The sequence below is a fragment of the Numenius arquata genome, chromosome 11 (assembly GCF_964106895.1).
Source record: "Numenius arquata chromosome 11, bNumArq3.hap1.1, whole genome shotgun sequence".
In the NCBI taxonomy this organism is placed as follows: domain Eukaryota; kingdom Metazoa; phylum Chordata; class Aves; order Charadriiformes; family Scolopacidae; genus Numenius; species Numenius arquata.
Genome location: NC_133586.1, coordinates 15,519,808 through 15,542,720, shown reverse-complemented (window position 1 = coordinate 15,542,720; position 22,913 = coordinate 15,519,808). Strand labels below are relative to the sequence as shown.

The 22,913-nt window shown below is 36.1% G+C and overlaps 1 protein-coding gene across 2 annotated transcripts in view; it reads right to left on the bottom strand.

Moving 5' to 3' along the window:
* CGNL1 (cingulin like 1) overlaps nt 1-21,517 on the bottom strand; it is a 46,591-nt gene extending 25,074 nt beyond the window's left edge. The window contains exons 1-8 of one of the 2 annotated variants that reach the window (XM_074156508.1): nt 19,918-21,504; nt 19,330-19,424; nt 18,159-18,268; nt 17,849-17,860; nt 17,078-17,163; nt 16,218-16,366; nt 15,571-15,706; nt 13,382-13,594 (exon numbers count right to left, since the gene is read on the bottom strand). In XM_074156508.1, the coding sequence (XP_074012609.1) occupies nt 13,382-13,594; nt 15,571-15,706; nt 16,218-16,366; nt 17,078-17,163; nt 17,849-17,860; nt 18,159-18,268; nt 19,330-19,424; nt 19,918-21,504 (2,388 nt within the window). Of the gene's footprint in view, nt 1-13,381; nt 13,595-15,570; nt 15,707-16,217; nt 16,367-17,077; nt 17,180-17,848; nt 17,861-18,158; nt 18,269-19,329; nt 19,425-19,917 lie in introns of both variants that reach the window. The other variant, XM_074156509.1, reaches the window with a different exon arrangement.
* Nucleotides 21,518-22,913: the final 1,396 nt, after the last annotated feature.

Here is a 22,913-nt window from a genome sequence, read left to right as displayed (position 1 = left end):
CAAAAGAACAGGAGATGTAATTTGTGGTTCTTGCCCTGGAGGATTCAGAGTCTGATACAAAGCAATACTCTGTACAAAGACCTGGTTCTCATGTATAGGCCCACTGCTTCTACATTAAGACCTTAAACAACAGTAAGAACACCAGAACAGACATGAGTCAATGAGTATTCTCTCTAGTGGCCATAGCTGATGTTTATGGACAAATAGAGGAAGAATAACTATGGGCAAATCTTTCCCCATCACACACACCCAGCTCTCACTGTTTTTCCTCCATGAATGTATTATTCATTAATTTCTCTAATCCTTTTTGAATCCATTTATACCTTTTGACCTCTACGTTATCTGGTGACAATAAGTAATTACACATTAATTACTGAAGGATAACGTTTTTGCATGTGAAATTGTATTTATCTGTGTGATAACAAAAGAAATCCTACAGAGCAGTTTGGTAAGAAACTATTTTGTGAAATATTTTATGAAAGCATAAAAATCACTTTTCAGTTATGCTATTTTTGATTGTAGATCCCGATTTTCCCCTCCCCGCCCCCAAAAGGAATAAGCAAAGTTATATAAAAGGCTGTTTACAGAGTGCGCCCTCACTAGACTGTTTTCTAGCAAGCAACAGCTTTAGAATCATGCAAATCAGTTTGATAAAGCAGTAACTCAGAAAACACTCAGACTGTCAACAGGGTCAATGAACTTATTATACAAAAACTGGCAGCATAAGCAGGCTGACAAGTTCTGGTCTTTTGAAAATACTGAAAAAACTTGTTCTTCTAAGTACACAACTAGTTAAAAGTTCTGAAATAAGTCTCTGTTGCTGCTTTAAGTTCTCATGTACCAAAATTATATATTCCCTTAAGTTTTGCTTTTTGCATACAGCAAAGCTTTGCTAATTAACAAACACTCCACCAGTGGCTGCTTTTTGTCTCATTTTCCGTTTGTGGAGCTGAGTGAAAGCAGCTGAGGCACGCTGGGGAGTTCAGGGAAAGGAATGTTGATTTGTCTGTTCTTTTTCATCCAACCGCCTACACAGGGCTGCACAGTAAGAGAGGACTGCAGCAGACCCACACTGTACCTGAAGATTCCACCGCCTCATCTACTATGAAGTAGTGGAATCTCTACTTTCCCAACACAGGAAGCATTATTTACTTAGAAGTACACACACACACACAAAAGAACCAAACAAACAAAACCCCCAGATCTACATACATACATATAAATACATATATATACCTGTATATACATATGTATGTATTTAACCTAACAGGCTCAAAATTGTTCAACCTACAGTGAGATGCAGTCATATCTAGAAACCTGCTCCAGCCTGCCTTTTGCTGTATGTATCTTAGGATACTGTTCCAGCCACTAAAATTAAACTAAACTGGTATTCTGTCTCCTTTTTCACTATGTATTTCAGTAAGTTAGTAAGATGCTAGGTACATACATATAAAAGGTAGAGAAGTATAAAGGACAAGTTGCAAGTATTACCTTTATTTACCCAATTTAAAATCCTGGAAATAAATTGGGTATATAAGTAAAACCTGCCTAAAGTTCCAGCTGCCCGAGTGACCAGCACTTAAGCAGATCTCCACAGGTCTCTGATGACCTTGGCATCATTACAAGGATTACACCTTCACATGAATTAACTGTTCCCAAACAAATTCTCTAACATGTTAAGTACAAAATTCCTTTATTTCACCTGGAAAGGGTAATGTGTCTTAAAAAATATCAACAATAAATATAAACACACACACTTTTTCAAGATGGTAGGAGAACTCTCTTAGTATATACAGGGAGCTTTACTGTAGTGTAGTTGGAGAGAAGGCATTTTTCTTACATATCTTCTGGGGAGAGAAGGAGAAATTTTCTTCTCAATGTACATTTCACTGTACACTATTGCTTCAACATCTTTTCAACTTGTTTCAGATAACACTGAAAAGAAACACAGGAGTATCTCTCCTGCCAGTTTACCTTATTCAATTGTACTATCCACATAAGGTACGAAAGATCATCTTCATGATATAATTCAGGATGATATTAGAAAAAACAATACACAAGTATCTTCAATTTGATAGGGAAATTTAAGTCAAACCACGCAAATATAATTTAGATGGTCTTAGAGGAGTAGAAAATGCACACACAGCATCACTTCTCCAAAAGAGTTGGATTACACAGCTGGGTTTAGATAGAAAAAAAGCCTATATTCATTTATCCTCAGTGTAATGAGAATTGCATGCAGAGCTCTTCACTGGCATAAATGAAGCTTCTGGATTGTAATAGCTTTTGGCATTACATACCATATCCTGTAGCATATCGCCACAGAAAATTAGGGTATAAAAAAAACTCTGCGCCTCTTCCCTCCTCCTATTCTCCCCTGTTAGTCTTATCTGGCACCATACATCACCTGCTACCTCCCCTCCAGGTCTTCTCTTGGGAAGACAGGTAAACATGGTAAAAAAGAGCCTAGGTATCATTAGAAAGGATACGCAAAGGAAACAAGCACTGAAATGTTGTTCTGACAGACCTTGTAGCAACACCATTAGGGGAGAACCTGGTGGAGAGAGATCCCCATCCATATATTGAACAATTACATCAGGTTCAGGCCAGCAGCTATCAAACCATACACAGACACTGCTGAAACAGAAATAGATTGTTGAGTCCTTTGACTATGGAACCCTACCACACAGGCGGTGTACTCAACCAGCCCGAAGCAACTAGAAAGCAGTATTACTCACGTAAAGACCATACTTAAATTTACCACTCTATCGTTACAGATGGCCTGCTAATTCTACATAAAATTCCCCTAAGAAAACATTACAGTAGAGGATAGAAAACCACTGCACTGAAATTACAGAGAAATTACTATGTACGTTGATAAATTCTGAATGCCAGTTATTGCATTTCATAGGTTAAAACTGAAAGTGGCAAAGCATAGACAGTTTAAACTGTACAACAGATGGTATTTGCTAACAGCCAGCGGTAATCCTATTCTTTTTGGTTCTGTCTACATGAGCAAGAAGGCACAGCTTTCATTTAAAATTCAGTGACTGGCTCACACATTCAAAAAAGAAGTTGAAAGCAGTTTGCATAAGCATTAAATTAGAGTGGGTTGGAGCGATAAGGATGAAAGCAGAAGAACTGAACACTACAGGGCTCGTTAGTACAAATGAGGAAAAAAGCCAGACAGGGAGAACTCACACGTACAGATTGTGCTTTGGATCATATCCTTCATTCCACACATGACTTATTTGTAATGGTGCTGTACATAAACAGTGTGAGTTAATAAAAGGGCCTTAAAGCTTCATGACACTACATCAATTAATGACTCCTGTTGGTACCCATTCATAAATTCTTTACGTTGCTACATTTAATATTAGGGGATGTTGGTAATGTTTTGGCAATCATTTTAACTAAGCTTATATAAATTTAACCCATGGTAACAGAACTGGGTAAAGGTCACAAATTAATGATTTAAGCTGAATACGAAACATTAACAAAGGTTGTTAATATAACATGATCTTTAGTTCACAGAATTGTGGATCATCCTCTTCAGAGAGTGAAAATGAGACTATGTATGTAAAGACATATCAGGCACATAACAGATAAAACTGGTTAAACAAGATTCTTGAAGACAAAAGTTGGAATGATATTCTCTATATTAGGACATATTTGCCATACAAAAAAACCCCAAACCAACCAAACAACAAAAACTCACAACCCCCCCAAAAAACGGGGGGGGGGGGGGGCGGGGAGGGAATTGTATCGAGCATTGAAGTGGGCTCTTTGGATCTTAAAATTAACATCTCAATTCCAAGAATGCATTTTCTTCCCTATCACATATAAAACATTTCTTTCTTTTTACTCCCACTTGCTATTTGTGGCAGTATGTTTTAGTAAGCCAAGTTTTTACAATACTGTATTATGGAATTATATTTATGTACGGTAAAAGCCCTAAAGCATTTTCCTTGTTATGTTTGTTTGCCTGCCTTTGCTTTGTCTTTCCTTCCAATTTGTCTGTCTTCACTCTGTCTTCCAGGGCATTCAGTGCCTCCTATTCCCTACATATAGCCCGCTTCACATTCAGCTTTCCATCTCTACAATCTGTGAAGGAATAATACCTTCCTCTTAATACCCACATCCCTGCAGACTTCTTAACACACTCATACCTTCTCATTTATTATTTCTGAATACATTATGCTTTCTCAAATCGTATCATGTTGAAACTCATGATTTAAGACAAGCAAGCCTAATCAACAGACTTAAGCTACAGAGATTTGGTAAAAGGAGCTGGAAATGGGTTGCAAATTTCTGAAAAAAGCTGAAAAAAATAGAAGCCTGTAATGACGTCCCACAACACAAAGCCCTCTGTGACTACTTGGAGATAAGCTTCTGCTGTCCCAGCAGCAGAATGAAACCACCATGAATAAAACTAGTTATCAAAACCTAAAGGAAAGGTCCACCCCAAAAAAATCAGTTTCTGAGCACAGAAAAAGATCATACATGGAGGAAAATAATCTATGGTGGTCAATAAACACTGATTTTTTTTAACAGTTCTCATATATTTTAATTCTGAGGCTTAAAGGATTAGTCAATCAGCTTGAGAATAAGTCAAGATTTTACAGTGATAGAGGCTGCAGAAATAAAGGAGTGCTGCAGAAATGAGTGAGAGAGTAAGAGAGCTAAGGTACTCAAATACACTCCTGGAGAATCTGAACTCTATTCTTGTCTCTGCCAAAGAGCTCCTGAGGCAAGTCACTCAACCAAAAATCCCCAGATGGGATCAATAACTGCATGCTCCTTAATTTCCTCGGTGTTTGATTTGAAACACTAGGATTTGGTTTCCAAAGTCTTGAGTGCACAGTTGCAACTGAAGTCAGCAAAAATTGTACCATGAATATATCAAGGACTATATAATGGTTAATCTTATGTTAACCCAGGCACCTCAATTTGAACATGCTTAATAGATCCTTTAGACAGTAATCTCTCTACCTCTTATTTTCCTAGACTTAATATGAGCAATAACATTACTTATGAGCTTGCAGCTATGCTGAGAAGAGAATTAAAGTTTGTGAAATAATCAATATAGTTCTTTCTTCAGAAGAAGTTTTTAATAGTACCTAATGAGTACAGAAACAGACCAAAGTCTGACAGACATTGATAAATGAAATATTCTAACGTGTTTAAGTGAATACAAAGCTATATTAACTCATTAACAGATGGATGAGAAGAAAGCGAGAGAATGTATGCACCTATATATGTGTACTATTTGATCTGGTATGTATGCCCAATTTATGAGGTTCTACCTAGCGCAGGTCTGCTCATATGAGCCCACATAGTCACAGCTGTGGAGTTCATACGCATGTGACATTTACTTTTCAGCTTTGGGCCTAAGGAAGTTATTCTCCATAAGCGAACTTGAGCAGTAAAATCCAATTCCCTTACTTCTCATCCTGCTCCTTTCAGGTGTTTTGCCTAACAAGAAATTAATCTAATAAAGTCTGGGTTTGTGTCCTTGTATATAGTTGCATATGCATCCAGAAATATTTTAAAATGTATTAAAACTAATCAAGATCAAGTTTAAATAAAGCAATAAATACTTTTCCAACTCCTTTGTTGCAGAAATCTTGGTATTTTTATACACTACTCTCAGTTTTGGTGCAAGCAGTGAACAGATTTAAAGTATCAGGCATAAAGCTCAGTTAGTACAAAAGGCACCAAAATCCTTCCCACCACCCATTACTGTATAAACCCAAAGAAACTGTACAGAATACACAAACAGGGTCCACAAGATGCAAATTAAATACCCAATTTCAACCTGAATACAGCAAAAAAACTCTTGGATAAGAATGCAGAAAATGTTCCGTGGCTCCACACCTTTTTTTTACCACACCCTCCACATTGGCAAAGACATGAGAGTGGTTGTGTAACTGATCATTAAAAAATGGTTTTGGCTGACTTCAGTGTTTCAGCTGGTGAAATTCCCCTTTGGCAGTGACTGCACAGTATGGAACCTTTAGAGTCCTTTTACAAAATACAGGAAGAGCTTAAGTGAGGAGAAGCTAAGTCTCATTCACAGTTTATTAGAATTGTTAAATTTTGGCTAGATTCTACATTTATTTGGCACAACTCAGCCAAGTTTTCTAAAAGCCCTTACATTTCCTTTCCAAATCAAGTTCAGCTGAGTAAAACTGAATTCAACCAATTAACTGTTTGTTCTTTAATTGCCATACTTGAAATAAAAATCTACAGAATAAATCTCCATTCCAAATGAGCTAGAGCATAAATAAAAATTTTTTTAATGGAAGTAACACACTTTCAAATATTCTTTCCATACTCATACTTGTGGAATCAAGGCAAATGAGATGATAATCTTCCAAAATCTTCTGAAAAAAAGGAAATGGTGTGGCTGCTCACTTCATTCTGTTTCTGGTGTAGAACACAAGGTATTAAGGAAGATATCGTCTGCTAAAACCAACTCTGAAGTCTCATGGGACACCTTTTAGGCTGATGCTGGACTAGTTGTTTAACTTCTTGAACTACATGTAAAAAGTCCCATGTGGCTTCAGGGATTCAGATCTATCCCACTCCCTCAAATAATCCTGAGGGGGTAGCTGAGATGGAGATATCAAGTTCCTTTCTATTGTCTTTTCCTCTCATTTTTGTATATAAGCAAATCATAAACTTAACTCAAACCAGAAAACAACTAGACACTGATTTCCCTAGGTAACATGCAGGTGATTTCCAAAGAAAGAAAAAACCAAAACCAACCTACACCTAAAGACTGACACCCAAGGAAAAATGGCAAGCACACTGAGTCTCAACATAGGGACAGCTCTTTAATTGTAATCCTTATTAGCTCTTCAGTAAAGACAGCTTCTGAAATCAGTATTACTCAGGTATAGTCATCTACTTTTTAAAGCTCATGAATGCAAATAACATGTCTTTATTTCTGTTTGTAGCTCTGTTTGTAGTTCCGGTATTTTTCCCCACTGTGTACCTTTAGGCAATTCTTCTAACCTCAGACACTATTTCTTAAAGGAGTTGGAAGCCCTGGGATGAATGACACAGTAACATTGGATAAAATCTCATACCTTTAGAAAAGGACTACGAGAACTCCCTAAAAGCAAAATAGAGGTTAGGATACCAACCCCTCTGCCTGCCTCCCACTAAACAAAAACCCCCAAGCTTCTTGAAAAGATACTGAACAGCTTAACTTACTGCTTTTCTACCTTACACTGATTATATTAACTCTTCCTATCATCTCAAAATGAGACCTAGCCTACTTTAACACACGGCTATGCTTTTGGAAGTTAGCTATCATTAGTTACCTGTTAAAAGGATCAGTGCTTTTTTCTCTCTTAGCGAGGTACACTGCCACTAACTTGAATCCTCAGCTCTACTTCAAGAGATTATTCAGTAAGCAACTGCACAAATTAGCAAGCAAGTCAGACTGCCATTCCTTCCATTTCAGCTAGAGCCATTCTAGTAACTGGTTAAAAATAATTGTGTCAGTTTAGAGACAAGACTTGTTTTCCTGCAAGGCTATTTTCACTGATCTGAGCACCTTTTTTTTTTTTTTTAACACGTAACATATTAAACAAAATTTCCCAATATAGGCATGATCTTACATTTACACACTTCTAAAATCCAGAGCCAAGAAAGTATTAACCTCCCAACCAGTAGCTGTATCAATGTCATGTTATCCTCCTAGCTATGTATCATGACATACTCAGACTGGCTTATACTAACAGTTTTTTCAAGGTCAGAAGTTGTTGCAAAGACTAGAGTGAAATATTAACTAGTTCTGTGTTCACATTGTACCCTACTGAATGGACTTACATAGTCTAACACTCAAACACTTCACACACATACACAAACATACAGTTTTACATGACAAACCACCTGAACATACATATAGTGTCTTTTACTGATAAGGACCAGAGATCCTCCTGATGGTATTAAAGAAGTATCTGACTGCACAGGCTCTTACCAACTTTCAGAAACAAACAAAAAAAACCCCAATGACAAACAAGCCCCCCTTCCCAACCTGGACTAAGTGAAATAGTCCCGCTGCGCTGAATAAGGCTCACAATGGTGAAATTACTATTGCAGATAATAGAGATGTTGGTGTTTTTTTTTTTTTTGTCTTGTTTAGATGTGGTCAAATACAACTCAAATAGAACTTTGCAGGACAATTTTGCTCAGAGGCTTTCTTGACTCTACATATAGTATAAAAACCACTCAGTTGTAGTTTCATGGTACTGTCTGCATCCAAACAAACATGTCTTCACTAAATAAATGGAGTAAATTGCATGGAAACGAAAGACCAGAGGAGCTGGAACTTAAAAAGCTTGCTTTTAGCACCAAAGTCACCAAGTTAAATCTTTAGTGCACTTTAGAGGCATACATACTATTCTTGTTGACAACACAGCTAATATTCCATAATTTGTTTGGTATTTTATTTAATGGGTGCCTAAAAACATGCATGATGCTATTACCAAACAACTTCCTTTCCATGCACAGAACAGACACTTACAGCAAAACGAATCAAATCTGTGTCCCAGATTTTCCATATACAGTTCTAAAATATGTGTTTCCAGTAACGATGCCTATTTAAGGAGTGCCTGCAGCCTTACTTCGACCATCATGCTTCTGTCTGTGCAGGATCCCTCTCTATCCCCTACTCCATCTGTGTTTGTAGGACCACACTGGAAATCAATCAAAAACATACCAGGCTTTTAGAGGGCTGGTTAAAGGAGGGCAGAAAATGAAAAGGAGGGCAGGGGGAGGCAGGTCACGAAAGAGGAAACATTGACTTGGACCAGTCACTCCACTATTCTTTGACTCTGCATACTGTTTAGATAAATTACCAACCAGCTTCTACCACCGAAACAAAAAAAAAAAAAAGTGTTATTTCAACAAGTCAAAGGTTGCCTCAGGCAAGCAGAGGAAAGAAAAAATGCACCAGTGGCATTTGAAATCCTGGTTCACCTTCTCTAAAGCTTTTCCAGCTGTTGTGTACCTTGTTTGAGTTGAACCGACTGGGCTCAGACACAGCATTCATGATGCAGATTCAGGTAAATTATGGACGTACGTATACAAGGGCATAATGATGTTCTTATGCCCAAGTAATTCCTATCATATAATTTGTTTCATTTACTGCTATCAAGATGATGTTTTTATAGAGCTATTTATTATAACCCCAAGATTTCACCTTAGAGTGAAAGTACAAGTCAGTTCAGATCCTATTGGGTTTTTTTCCATATATATAATTTTACAGCTATATAAATTAAATTTGTCTATCACTTTATGTACCAAAGTGTGTCTGTGATGCTCCACAATCAGTTGTCTTCACTTTACCCTGAGTAACTTGGGAAACCACTGGTGTTTGTACAGCGTTATTCCAAAATAGGCTCTCAGAATATACTAAACTTAGTTATGTTTCATTTTACATTTAAACTATATATGCCAAGCCATTTCTATAAGAAAGGCATATGCAGTACATATCAGTATCATTTACAATGCTTAAGCTAGTTTATGTTAAGTTTCTGCTCCACGTGGGACATTTTTATTAGCTTTGAAGAAGAAATATATTATCAGTTTAGGTAGAAAAAAGTACAATATTCACTTTCCTTTCAAAGTTCTTTTATAGCTCTGTGCTAGACTCACCTAAATGCACAAACACTTCATAGAAATGGGGAAAAAAACCCAAAGCTTATTCTCATTTACGATGCTCAAAATTTTATATTGTTTTCTTATTTTAAAGGAATACACTTTTAGTTCATAACATGTGCAGAAGGAAAACGCTGTCTTTTGCTGTTCCTACCACTTGCTCTGGTAAAATTCCTTCTTCTCTTCAATCATACCTCATGTCTTCATACATACATTACATTTAAGGCTCACATGACCGCAAGCTTCATTGAATTCTTGGATGTGTTGATAAATGAATCAGATTCTAAATTCTGAGCGTCTGTTCTATCATTTTGAGGACAAGGTCAGAAGTATGATGAACCCTGAATAAATCAGTCAAGGTCAGGCTTAGGTAAGCCTCTTCATAATGTGATGATTGCAGCTTTTTCTGAACAACAGAATTTGTACAGACTACTTCTCAAAGCAGGCATAAATTTGAGCGCTGTGCAGTTTGCAAGTGCACTCCCAAGCTGACACAATTTCAGTGGAATTTGAACAGTACTAGCTGCAATTTGCTACAACCTTTTACCTACAGTCCTACATTCCAAAAGCTATTTCCAAATTTTGCTGGAGCAGTGGCACTTCATCTATAGTGACAGAGTACTCATAGTATAAGTAGTACAATTCTGACCTGTTGTGTTGTAGGGTCAGATTAAATAATATAAATTTTTGTACTACATTAAAACCAGGAGGGAATTCACATTCATTTCTGCTCTAGGACTTGCGGTGACAGAGAAATCCATTTTTAATTAGAAAGACATTATATTTTTAATTTATTATTGAAGGTAATTATTACCCCACAAAGATATGTTATAAAAAAGTAAAATTTCTACCATAGTTAAATGGAAACAGTCTGGTCTCAGTCTTAGTAAACAAGCAATGAAGTTAAGAACAATCACAGCCATCTCAAGACCACAAGCAAAAGATAAAACAGAAAAATGACTTTAAAAAGTAAACTGTAGCAAAGAAAATTAGTATCTGAATATCTGTGGCTTTATCTAACAACCTCTATTTTAAAAAAACAAGAAAACCCCAATGTACTACCACATCAGTGAGCTTGAGAACAGCATCGCACGTAACATAATAACCCCACTCTGTTCTCCTAGCAGATAACCTTGAGTATGTTTCTAACATGATTTCAAAACAGATCTACGTGGCATTCTAATCACACAGGCTAAATGCACTGTACACTACTTGCCAACCTATCTGATGTCTCCAGCAGCTGAAAAATTCTGTTGATTTAACACTGGCACAAAAGTTACTTCCTTTCTCCCTGCAAAAATATCCTTTGGCCTAATACATATCACAAAACACCTTTTTCAGTTTACCAATTTGGATGATAAAGAAGCAACATAAGAACTAACAAACTTGTACATAAAGATTCCAATATACCCTGATATATCAAACATCAGTATCCATATTTTCTGTACGGTAAGCCACTGTTACAGCCATTACACACCTGTTTTCCTCATTAAATACAACAGAATGGCCCTTTCCACTAATCTTTGATGTAAATTTCTTGTACCCCACCACCCACTATAAATCTTTCCAGCTGGCAATAATATTAAAAAAAAAATAATTTAACAGGTCAAGTAGCTTCAACTGTATAAAACATGATTTTCACACACACTGTTGGGTATTCCAGATTAATTATAAGACCAGTAATTAATATCGTATGTAAGATCACAGCAGATCACTGATCTAACTCCCTGCAGAGACTGGTTGTACTTTCCTGATAGATATATCAAACTCAACAACTAGCCTTAGCCAGTAGACATAGATATAATGCCAGGCTCCAAAAAAAAAAAAAAAAAAAAAAAAAAAAATTACGGGTATTAATACTTGCAAGATTAAAAAAAAAAAAAACAACAAACAAACCACACAAAAACCTCCACCTTCCAATTACGAATGATAAAAGTTTTACTTAAAATAAAACCAACAAAAATCACTTGAAGTAAAATTGGAAGAGGAGAACTGGTGCTTAGAGAAACATTAATTAATTAAATTTCACTTTTGAACATCTTATTAAATTTGCTATTAGATAGAATATGTCATGCAAACAAATAAATGCTATTTATAACTATCTCTAAGCCACAGCAACCTAGTCATAGAGCCATTTCCCAGACTGTGTTATTGTTATGCCAAACAGACTACTCTTTCATTTCTTGTCAGTCGTAATTACGGTTCCATAATTGAAATACAGTAAATTACCATGCAGTTACTTTGAAAGATGGTTCACTGAGGTTAAGCTGTCACTACAATTACTGTATAATAAAAAACGATAATTTAAATGTTCTACTTTTCTCTCAAAGAAAAAGTGAATTCAGTTCAAGCAGCTCAGATGAGTCAAATATCTTCATGATGATGTAAACAAAGAGAAACAACACATAATCAAAGCTAAACAATCTCAAGTAGAAGTCCTAGGCTGCATAAACAAACCAGTGTATGTAAATTTTTCTAACCACTGAAGAAAATCACATATTGAAAAACAATCTTTTAAAAGAATACTCTATTGGAATTCAGTCACACAGTATCTATCCAGCATCTTCCATATGTGCTCCTATTTTTTTCATAAAGTATATAAAGCTTGGGAAACTTCTTTCAAGTTTCAAGCTTAATTTTAATGCAGTTCTACATTATTTTTTTGGCCACAACTAGTAGGATAACTGCAACTCACCTAACACCAACATGGTATGGGTAAAAAGATATAAATAAGCATGGACATTTCTAAGCATAAAACTGGGCCTACAATTTTCACATATTGGTCCAGCACAGTTTGCCTTTAGACATTTTCTCAAACATTTGACAGAAATAAAATGAGGGAAGGGGATACAGTAAAGACACAAATAACTGGCATTGTAAAAATAACGCTTAAAACTTTATGAGAGCTGTTTCCTTACAAAAAAAAACCTTTCAGTAGATTCCTAGCTGTTGTCTCTGCAACAGTAACTTCACAGAGGACATCTTTTGGAAAGCAGTAACAGATACGCACAGCTGAAAACTGTTCATTCTACCCCTCACAAAAACTTCCTGCTGATGCTGGAAGAGGCAATTCCTTCAGTTCTGTTTTCCTCCTGTCTGGTTCCAGACACCCAGTCCCTGCTGTTTCCCTTGTGCTGGCACTCATTTGACCATTCCGTAAACAAGATAACCTCAATGAATGAAAAGGACACAAAATAAAATAAAAAACCCTATTAGTAAGTAGTTCAGGGAATAAGGTGGGACAATGTAACCAGGGAACAGGATGTGACACAAGGAGCTGAAGGTTAGAAAAGCGTGCTGCACAGAACTGCGGAGAATAGTTAGAAGCTCCAAAACTGTAATTTCAACAGCATCACTGGCAAAGCACACTGGCACTCCTCAGCGCATCCTCAAAGTTCCAGTGATTCCATTTCATTCAAGACAATCAGTGGTCCTCTGTAGTATACTCCCATCTACTCCCTCTCAAAGTTTGCAATGAAGCAAACATAGCAAATAACTGCTTGAGAAAGGGCCACAACTTCAGCTGGGACAATCAATCAAAGTGTATGAAATAAAACTTATTATCAGCAGCTAAGAATGTCCTAGCCCAAATCTTTACCTATGTATTTTGCTAAGAAAATATTAGTATCTGAAAGCATCTAGTACGGGACATCCGTGGGGCATATGATTTTTCCCTGCAGAGATTAATCGTAATCACTTATTTCACCTCTGTTGCTTTCTCCAGGCTCTGTTGTAGATTGAGCAATTCTTTATCATGTTGCTCTTTAAGTTTATCCATCTCCATGTCATGGCTAGATACTTCTTCTTTTAGTGCTCCTTTTAAAGCTGTAAGCTCTCTTTCTCTCTTTCTCAAAATCTCTTCTTGTTGATCTTTTGCTATTAATACTTCTTGCAGATCCTGCTTCATTTGCAACAGCTCCTAAAGAACAAAATTAAACACAATTGCATGACAAGTAGTTCCAATGGATATTCTGTCTGTGTTTCAGAGAAGGAAAGCATCCAAGTATAAGCTCTCTAAGGCCAACTTCGTTTTTTATGACTGACATATTTTTTGCAGCTTTTGTAATAAGCCAAAAATTCAATAAATCCTAAAATTATTAGAAGTATAACATATACCTGATGTTTTATATAATGCGTCAACATATCTGATGCTTTAAACTATGAAAAAATTTTGATGGTGTATGTTATGTTGTCTGTAAATGAAGCAGGAGTCAAACTATGGTTGCAATTTAGCAACTCCCTCAGTCGTACCTTCTGTAGCAAAGAGGTAGACAGAAACAAAGAAAAACCTTAGTTTCTCACACTGCAAGAGAAGTGAACCCAATGATAATTCCTTGTTGTCATTTCTGCTGGAACAAATAAAGCTGCTTCTGCAAGTGCTGAAGACAAAACAAGTGCTTTCCAACTGAGTCCATGCCTTTACACCCTTCCTCCTCCCACCATGTTTCCCCTAGAAGTCATTTCCCCTCTCCAATTTGCTGGGAAGGAAGTCGGTAGTCAGTGAATCTGAAGAATAAATACACACATTCATGTATACAAACACAGAATAAACCAACATCAACAATCAAAAACGTACAGCTTTAAAAATTACCTAATTTAGTACTTCTCAAGCTGTGAATAACTTGCACTTTCAAAAAGAAAGTAAACTTCCCCCTCACTGAAGCAGGATCAGTACCTCTAAACCATTCCTGACACATATCATCTGTTCTGTCCTTAAAAGCCTACAATGGAAGGGATTCTACTACAATTCCAGGTAGCCATATTCCACTGTTTATTTATCCATATTGATAGAAAATGTTTTCCAACACTTACTTCAAATCTCTGCAGCTAAGTCTCTCATTTCTTACTCTATCCCCACACAACACAGAAAAATCAATCACTATCTCCTTTATAGCAACATTGTAAAAGATGTGCTTTTGACTCTTCCCTCACTCCTCCATTCAGATTAAATTCCTTCTTCATAGGTAATGTTTTTCAGTACTATCACCTTTCTTCCAGATACCCCCCTACTTATGTACGACTTTCAACTCCAGTGCCTAAGATTTACGTGAGTAACTTAAGAGAGTACTCAAATCTCACCTACACAAAACAAGGTAGTTATTCTACTCAGCGTGTCTTGCATACAAACATCTTTAATATTCCTGAGATCTACTGTCTGTGCTTTTGCTCCCAATTTTGCATTTTAACATTTAGCTTCCATTTCTTCAGCTAGTTCTTTGCACTAGGACTAAGAGAAGTGAAATGTTTTGGTATTACAAAGTATTAAGATAATTCTGAATTCTAATCTTCCTCTTGAACTATTAGGCACTGATATACTTGTATCAACAAATTTAATATGCAGTATTCTCTATTTCATCATCAGTATATTCCTATAACCAGGGCTACAACCAATTGCTCTCTCGTCCCAAGGCGACAAAAAACCCGCAAGTCTTTTGTTACTCTTCAGACTGTATCCCTTCTCTTCTCTCCCATCAACAGGGAGTCGACAATTTAGAGACTGCTTTGGTGAGTTCATTTTCTTAGTTGAATCTCATCTGGTCTTGCTAGTATGTACACCTTCTTTAAAACTGATCTTCCCTGTTCTGACCCAAAAATCCTATCTAATTGTTAAAACTGAGATGATTATGTGGTAATAGTGAATAACTGAGCTATCCCTCAACCATTATGTTATTTGTTCTATTCTACCAAACAATGGTACTTACACTTTGTATTCCTTTTAGTGTTAATGTAGTTATTATAACATGCTTTCTTAGGGCACCTAATAATGCTATATTGTTTCAGATTAATAGAATGGGAAAAGCTAAGGAATGTATTTCTTCTACCTGTATGTTAGTTCCCACTTTTTATGCAATTCCTTTGATTTTTTCATCCTCCTTCTGGTACTTCATAACTAACCTCAAGCAGAACCTCTTTCTCCCCTTCATCAGTATGTTTAGCGCTATCCAGTTCATCATGCATCTCAGACAGCTGGTCTTGAAGATCTCTGATCTCAGTCTGGTGTTGCTCCTGCTCCATCTTCACTTGAAAAAGCCTCATGAGAAAAAATCAGACAGGATTTTTTAATTTGTAGAAATACTAATTTGTTCTTTCAAGTACTAAAAACATACAAGTATCAATTCCCATGTTCCACACAGGGGAATGAGTTACAATGAGGCAGAAAAATGAAATGTCAGAGAGGTAAAAATGAGTACTCTTTTAAGTAGATATTAAGTGGAAAGTTACATTTTATTTTAAACCTGGTACTATATTCTTGACTAAAGCACTCAAGTGTACTCATATTGTAAAGACTTGAATTATATATTATGACCATGAAATATTAAAAGCAATCTGCACTGAGGAAGACTGTAAATTCAGCAATCTTTCTTCTCCTTCCAGACATTCTAAAAACATGCTGTTTTTAAACAGCAGAAACATTTCCTATAATAACAAATGTCACTCTGTCTGATGTCATTAACATATTCTGAAGACATGGGTACTTTTAATGTAAAAGGTTTAAGAAAACATACAATTTCCAATAAATAACTTTTCTAGAAGTAACTCACTCCTCTAGGTTTTCTCTGAGTTCCTTCTCGCTTTCTTCCAGCTGCTTTTTTAAGGCTTCTTTTTCACACATGCTTTCATCGAGTTGCAACTGAAGATCTTTCAGGCTGGCTCGTGTAGCATCTCTCTCTTCTTTGGAATTTTGCTGATTCTGAATTTTGTACACCAAAAGTTAAGCAAGATAATAGACTAAACATAAATAAATTAAAGGCTCTTTTTTTATTATATGAAAGAAGCCATTTCAAGACTTTGATATTTTTCACCTGTAGAAGTGGTTATTAACTTATGAATATTAAAAGCTTGGAACATTTATTAAAGCCCACAAAGCACTGCTTTTTGATTTTTATTAGAAACGTGAGAAGTGAAGTCTCCTCAGTACTATCTAATCAGTTTCAAGTATATTGATTCTTATCACAGACTCAAAATGCAAACCGAAAGAAGCCAAGCTGTCCTTCTCATGTCTTCAGAGCAACACTTACTTTGAATTCAGCACTGTAAAAATAATGCTGTAATTAATAAACAGCAGCTAATAAGTAATACAGTTTGTCTCTCACTCCATGTGTGTCTCACTGCAGTCAACAGATTAACATTTACCTCTGAAGATGCCCAAGAAATTTTACATGCACGTGCCTAACATTTTTATTCACTGCTCCAAACTCCTCAAATATTAAGGATTTCTTAAAGAGGGTAACTATGCTATGAGCAACTACACATAAAATAAAAAGTCTTCTCTAAAAGCACAAGAATATCTGGATTAAAAAGAATACAAAGCAAAAAAGATTCAGATGGTTGATTGGTTGTCACTTACTTAGAAAAGTGTATTTGAAATAGTCAACTGCTTTATAACAACAAAGTGCCGTACCCTAATTTCTAGATCCAGTTTTTTCTCTAATTCTTCCACTTTCCTTTCAAGCTCTGCTTTTTGTTCCACCAAGGCTTTTACTTCAGCTGAAGAATCCGAAACCTACAATCAAATATAGATGTTTATTCCCACAAAGTCAAGATGTTCTTTGACAATTGTTTTTTAAAATGTCGAGCAAGGCTAATAAAGTGTAGCATCAACTGCCTGAGGTCACCAGGGACTTTTCATGTGGGTCAAGCCAAGCTAACATTTTCAAAGCAATCATGATTTGATTTTTATAAAACTTCTTGGTAGTTGCTCAAGGCATGTTGCCAATAACACAGAAAAAACACAAACCTAAAGAAAAATTCAAATTGGGTAATAAATCACAAGTACTTGGGGCCAAATTGGACTGAGATACCACCAGTTACACAAAACGGACATCAAAAGGATCCATGCTTGTACGTCAAGACAGATTTTCAAACACAGTTTTTTGGTAGTTTCTTAAGATGTGTTTCTTATTTTCATTTTGACTAATTATAGCCCAGGATAAAATAATCATCAACAGTAAGCTTTAATCCTTCTTATGCCAACACTACAACAACTGGGGATTTTTTCACTTTGCCATAGAACTGAAAAAATAGTGCACCACATAGCAGGTAATAAAAACTTTCCAGTAGGAAGATCATCAAATGCTATTATCATAATATGGTTTTTAAACAATATCCTGGATTATTGCTTTTCTAAATTACAAATTACTTTCTTCATTTGTATATCTATTTACATCACTACAATGAGAAGATACTCCACCATTATTTTTAAAGCTAAGTATGTTAGCTTTTTCTTCAATCCATCAACATTTTGATGTTTTTTAAGTTTGCATCTCTCTCCTTCTCAAGAGTAGAAGCAAAATGTAGAAGCTCTCATGGTAGACTCCTTTACATTCTTTTTTAATTGTTAGAAAAATATTTCCCTTAAGTCACCTCAGTGTAACTATACTACTGAGGAACTACAAGAATAGCTTAGTTGAACTCAGTGAGGGGATTCAAATTTTTAAAGCCCTGTTTTAACACTATACCACTTTGAAACAAGCCAAAGCCACTTAAAAAATTGTTTACCTGTGTCTTTCCAGCAGCTCTTGACTTTAAAGTCTGAATTTTCTCAAAAACTAAGTTGACTTTCCTCTTTGTTGCATCGTCATTATCAGCACTTCTAAAATACAGACAGTACAAGTAAGAAACAACATGATCAAAGGTACTATTTTGTTAACATCAAAACAAATTTAGAGCGTCCAAACTATTGAAAATCACCACCATAAAGGAAAAAAGTTTAATATGAATCAGTCAGAAATTATCTTAGCTATGATTTCATTAAAGACTTTAAAGAGAGGCTGTTATGAATGTATATTCCAAATGTTTTTTAAAAAACAAAACAAAAAAACCCCCAAAAAACCCCCACAAAAAGCAAAACAAACAACAAACCCACAAAAAACCCTACTAACACCCCCTCCACCCCTCCAAAAAAAAAAACCAAAAACAAAACCAAAACCCCGACAACAAAAAACTGAACTCTTTAATTGCAACTCTCTTCCTCTCTTCTACAAGACTGTAGCTGTGGAAAGACAGGTATTCAGCACGTACATTATTCAAACATACTGAAATTAGAAGTAATTAGTATTAGGTTTTTCGAGTCCTGACTACTGCACCATACTGCACTACTTCTACAGCTCCCAGAACCTGCTACATCAAGCATGTAAAGAAATGTAAGGGCATCGTGTATTTTAATTCATTTCGTCTTCGGCTTTCAATAAGTTATCATTAGAAAACACAAAATAAAAGAGTTACAGGTGGACAAAGGATTAAATGCAGAGCAACAAGACAGCTTCTGTAAAACCTTAAGAGATAACACTTTTTGTTGCTGTTTAAAAAATCCACAAGCTTAAACTCCCATGAGGTATGATCTGAATTCTTCATGAACTCCATATCACATGAAGTTTAACTCCAGAAGTATTTCAAAGACAAAACATATTTTAATTCACAAATATCAGGTACAGGATTAAGCAAATCCTGTACAATACCTTATGCAAGTCCTGATTGCCTGGGTATTTTGAGATCCTATACTGCCTTAAAGGACACAACTGAGATATAGAATTATGAAACAGACATTTCTTTTAGTTATAGCTTTGCTTTTACAGTTTCACCTTTTAAATGTAATAGAAAATAAACACTGAGAAAACACAATTTCCTCTCCAAAAGTTAACTTTGTTTACTAACCCTTCCTTAAGGTAATTGTAAAGTATCTGTTTAGCAGTCTCTTCATTCGTTTGCTGTGCAAGATCTTGCTGCCCTTTTAAGAGATCAGGAGTTGCCTAAAAGGACAAGATAAAATGTCAAACAATATAATCCTATGAGGGTTGTAAATACAACCTGTACAATTGAAGTTCTCCATTTTATTCTATTACGAAAAAATTTATGAACTGTGGACCTAAAGTTCACAAAGATCCATTGGAGTTTTGGCTTAGTGCAAGAAGAAAGCATACTCCACACTAAAAGAAAGAAAACATAATTTTGCATGGAGTTACATAATTTCAGCATTCTGTTTTTGTGCATTTATGTTTAAGAATCATCATAATACCATCTACAATAATCTTCTTTGGCCCCACCATCTTCCTTCACCCATACAAGAATGAACTGTTTTACAAACCCTGATTTCTATACCTGCAACTACCAGAATAATTTTTGTATTTACATTTCTCCAGAAAAACTCTGCTATCCCATTTGCAAGTATTGTGTGATGGGAGATACGACACTTTTAATATGCTAGAGTGCAAAACACAACCTAAAGAGTAAATTCAAAATTACCTGTATATTAGGGATGGATGAAAACGTTTTTACAGAAATACTCTTTGTTCCTGAATCAGGTGGAATTGTGATTCGGTTTGGCAACAACAAAGTAGAAGTTACTGTTCTAACTTCCTCTCTCTTATTCTGTCCTGGGAGCGTAGATGACCTAAACATCAAACTCTCGGTGTCAGCTCCATTTTGTTTATGGTATTGCAAAGAATTGAAATTGTTGTTCTGAGTGTCTTTATCAGGCATTTGCAGTTTTCCAATACTTCGAGCAGAAATCTTTATCTCTTTGGAAGGTGACTTTTGATCTCTGGATAAATGCTTGTGAAGGCAAACTTTAGATGGTCTCAGCAAGTGCTCTGTTGACTTACCTAAGCTTTTACTGAATTCACCTAAATAATCTGAATTTACATCAAGCCCTAATGACAAGGCACTATCAACGCTTCTTGACCTTTTACGATCATCTGGATGAATTCTATTCCTTTTTCCTGACCTACCTCTTCTGTGAGGATCAACTTTCTTATCAAACTTTTCAATTAGTTGATCCACTCCTGGAAGTGAACCAGTGTCAATATCACGGCCAGTTCCAGGCAAAAATGGGATATATCTTCTGTTTTCATGCCGATTAACATTGTCTGCATAGATGGCATACTCTTGGTCATCAAGTAAAAATCTGTATAAGGAATTTGCAGAAGTGGGAGTAGCTGATGAGGACGATGATCTTCGTGAGTTGTCCAATACTGGCCCAGCTGAATCTTGTCTGCGGAATGGAAGAACATCTGGTCTAGGTTTTCTTGTCTCCGGATAAGTAGTGGGACTAACACATGGGGATCCTCCTGCAGATGAAAATGATTCTGAAACACTCACTTCATTGGGGCTGATTGTGCTACTAGGACAATCCGACAGCTGCTTATCTTGGTTTTCTACATCTACTGATCTGTTCAAATGTATCTTTTTTGAATTTGCTTTGGTTGGCTCTGCAAGGTAAGTATTTGTTTTCTGTAGGGACACTACTTTAGTTGAGGAAATCCAAGGCTTTGCTTCAGTTTTATCTTCATCTGCAAAAGATTTAGATTTACTGCACACAGCAGGTTGGTATTTATCCAAGTTCAAGTTATTTTTTTCAGGATCGTAAGGCTGCAAAAGTTCAGGATGTCTTTGAAAGTTCAACAAATTGGAGGATGTCATTGTTCCATCTTTAAAATCTGATACTCTATTTTCCTCTTCATCCAGATTGGTTATCTTTAGGCTTTTAAGCATACAGGGTTGCACATGCTGTGTTTCAGGAAACTTTGGGTGTTCACCGTTTTTGTCCTCCAACTTAAAAGGAGTATTGGAGTCTGTGGCTGGCTTGCTTACATTCTGAGAAATGACCTGCTGTTCTTTTCCAGGAGGGGGATTTTCTGACAAACATCCTTCTGTATTGTTTAGTACTATGTAAGGATGTCCATCAATTCCTTGGACTCTAATACTGACACCATAAGACCCCGTCCTAGAATTTTGTGCATTCCTAGTTTTTTGAGTCTCCTCACTTGCAAGTTCAAGAGTGACTTCATAGTTGTGCTGCATGTGCTTAAAACCAGCAAAATATGGCTCCATGATTATCAGAGGATTATAGCTGAATAGAAGAAAAATTACAAAAATGTCATTGTTTTAAGTACTTTACATTATTTCATTAATTATTCCACTATTCAGTGTGACTATGAAGACTAACAGTAATATGCAGAGAAATCAATATTCAAGCTATCCAAAGCCCAAAGTGAACGCATTGTGATACAAAGATAAACGTCTGACTGAATTATTCTGGATCAATGTAATGTTACGTTATGACTGTAAATGTTAAGAAATAACAATGGTTAAGATTACCTACACAGAGTTGGTGCCAGTTGCTTTGGAATCAAATTACTTCAAATATAAGCAATTCTAGTACGATTTTTTGAGTCAAAGCAACTTTTATTTTGGGCATCTCCACTATATTTACTGAAAGACTGTAGCCTTCACCAATCAATGATAATTTTATAGCCAGCACTTAGTATCAGCCATATTAACATTTAAACATAAGCCCAGGAGAGCAAAACACAATCAAACAGTTTTAGATTATGTGTTTTAGGTAACTAAAGCACTGCAAGGACTGTCAATACCCTCATGCCTTTGATTTGTGCTTTTATGTACCTGGTTCTCAACATTTGTTTCTAAAGACATATGAAAATAAACTTCCTCATTTCTTATCTCATTGTCATCCATAAGAATAAATCTTCCTACAGATTAATTTAACAATCCTCCAATTGTGGGTTTGCTACAGAAAACTCCAGTTGCTATTTTAAAACAGATACTTTGCTGAGCAACAGAAATGGAAAAATACTGCTAGTATTTCCAAGGCTGACTGTACCTTTTTCAGAAGCAATCGGAATGCTAACTCCAGCCTGTATGTGCCAAAACTCTCTCAGTTCTAGAAAACAATAAATTAAACCCTACCTGCACTTTTAATGTTAAATGCCATTCTTTCTTTCTGTAAGAGCTGGTTTTGTGGGGAGTTTTACTTTACTGTCTGTTGCATATTACAAGCCAACTGTCTAGTGGCAGAGAGAATTCAGTGACAGTAAGAGCTGTGTCTGTAAAAGAACAGAACAGAAGACTCTGTCAGACTGATGTAAACCTGAAGGGAATAAACTTTTGAACTGAGCTGGAGAGTTGAGTAATCACTGAAGCCTGACAAAACCAAGATCACTAAACGATGGTGAATAATCATCAAGAGGAAACTGAAACAACAGGATGTCTCACAGGAAAATAAACCTCTGCAGCCAGTTTCACCCTCCTTGTGTAGATCAGGATGAACCATCTCCCTCAGATATTCTGATCAACAGCAGAATTATCATTTTTTCCTGACAGTGAATTAAAAAGTTTGGCTTTTAAAAAGTCATAGTATGCTAGCTTCCACCTTACTCTTCCTTCTAGCAGCACAGCTCCCCTCAAAAGCCTCTTCCCCTCCCTAAAAACCAACTCCAGAT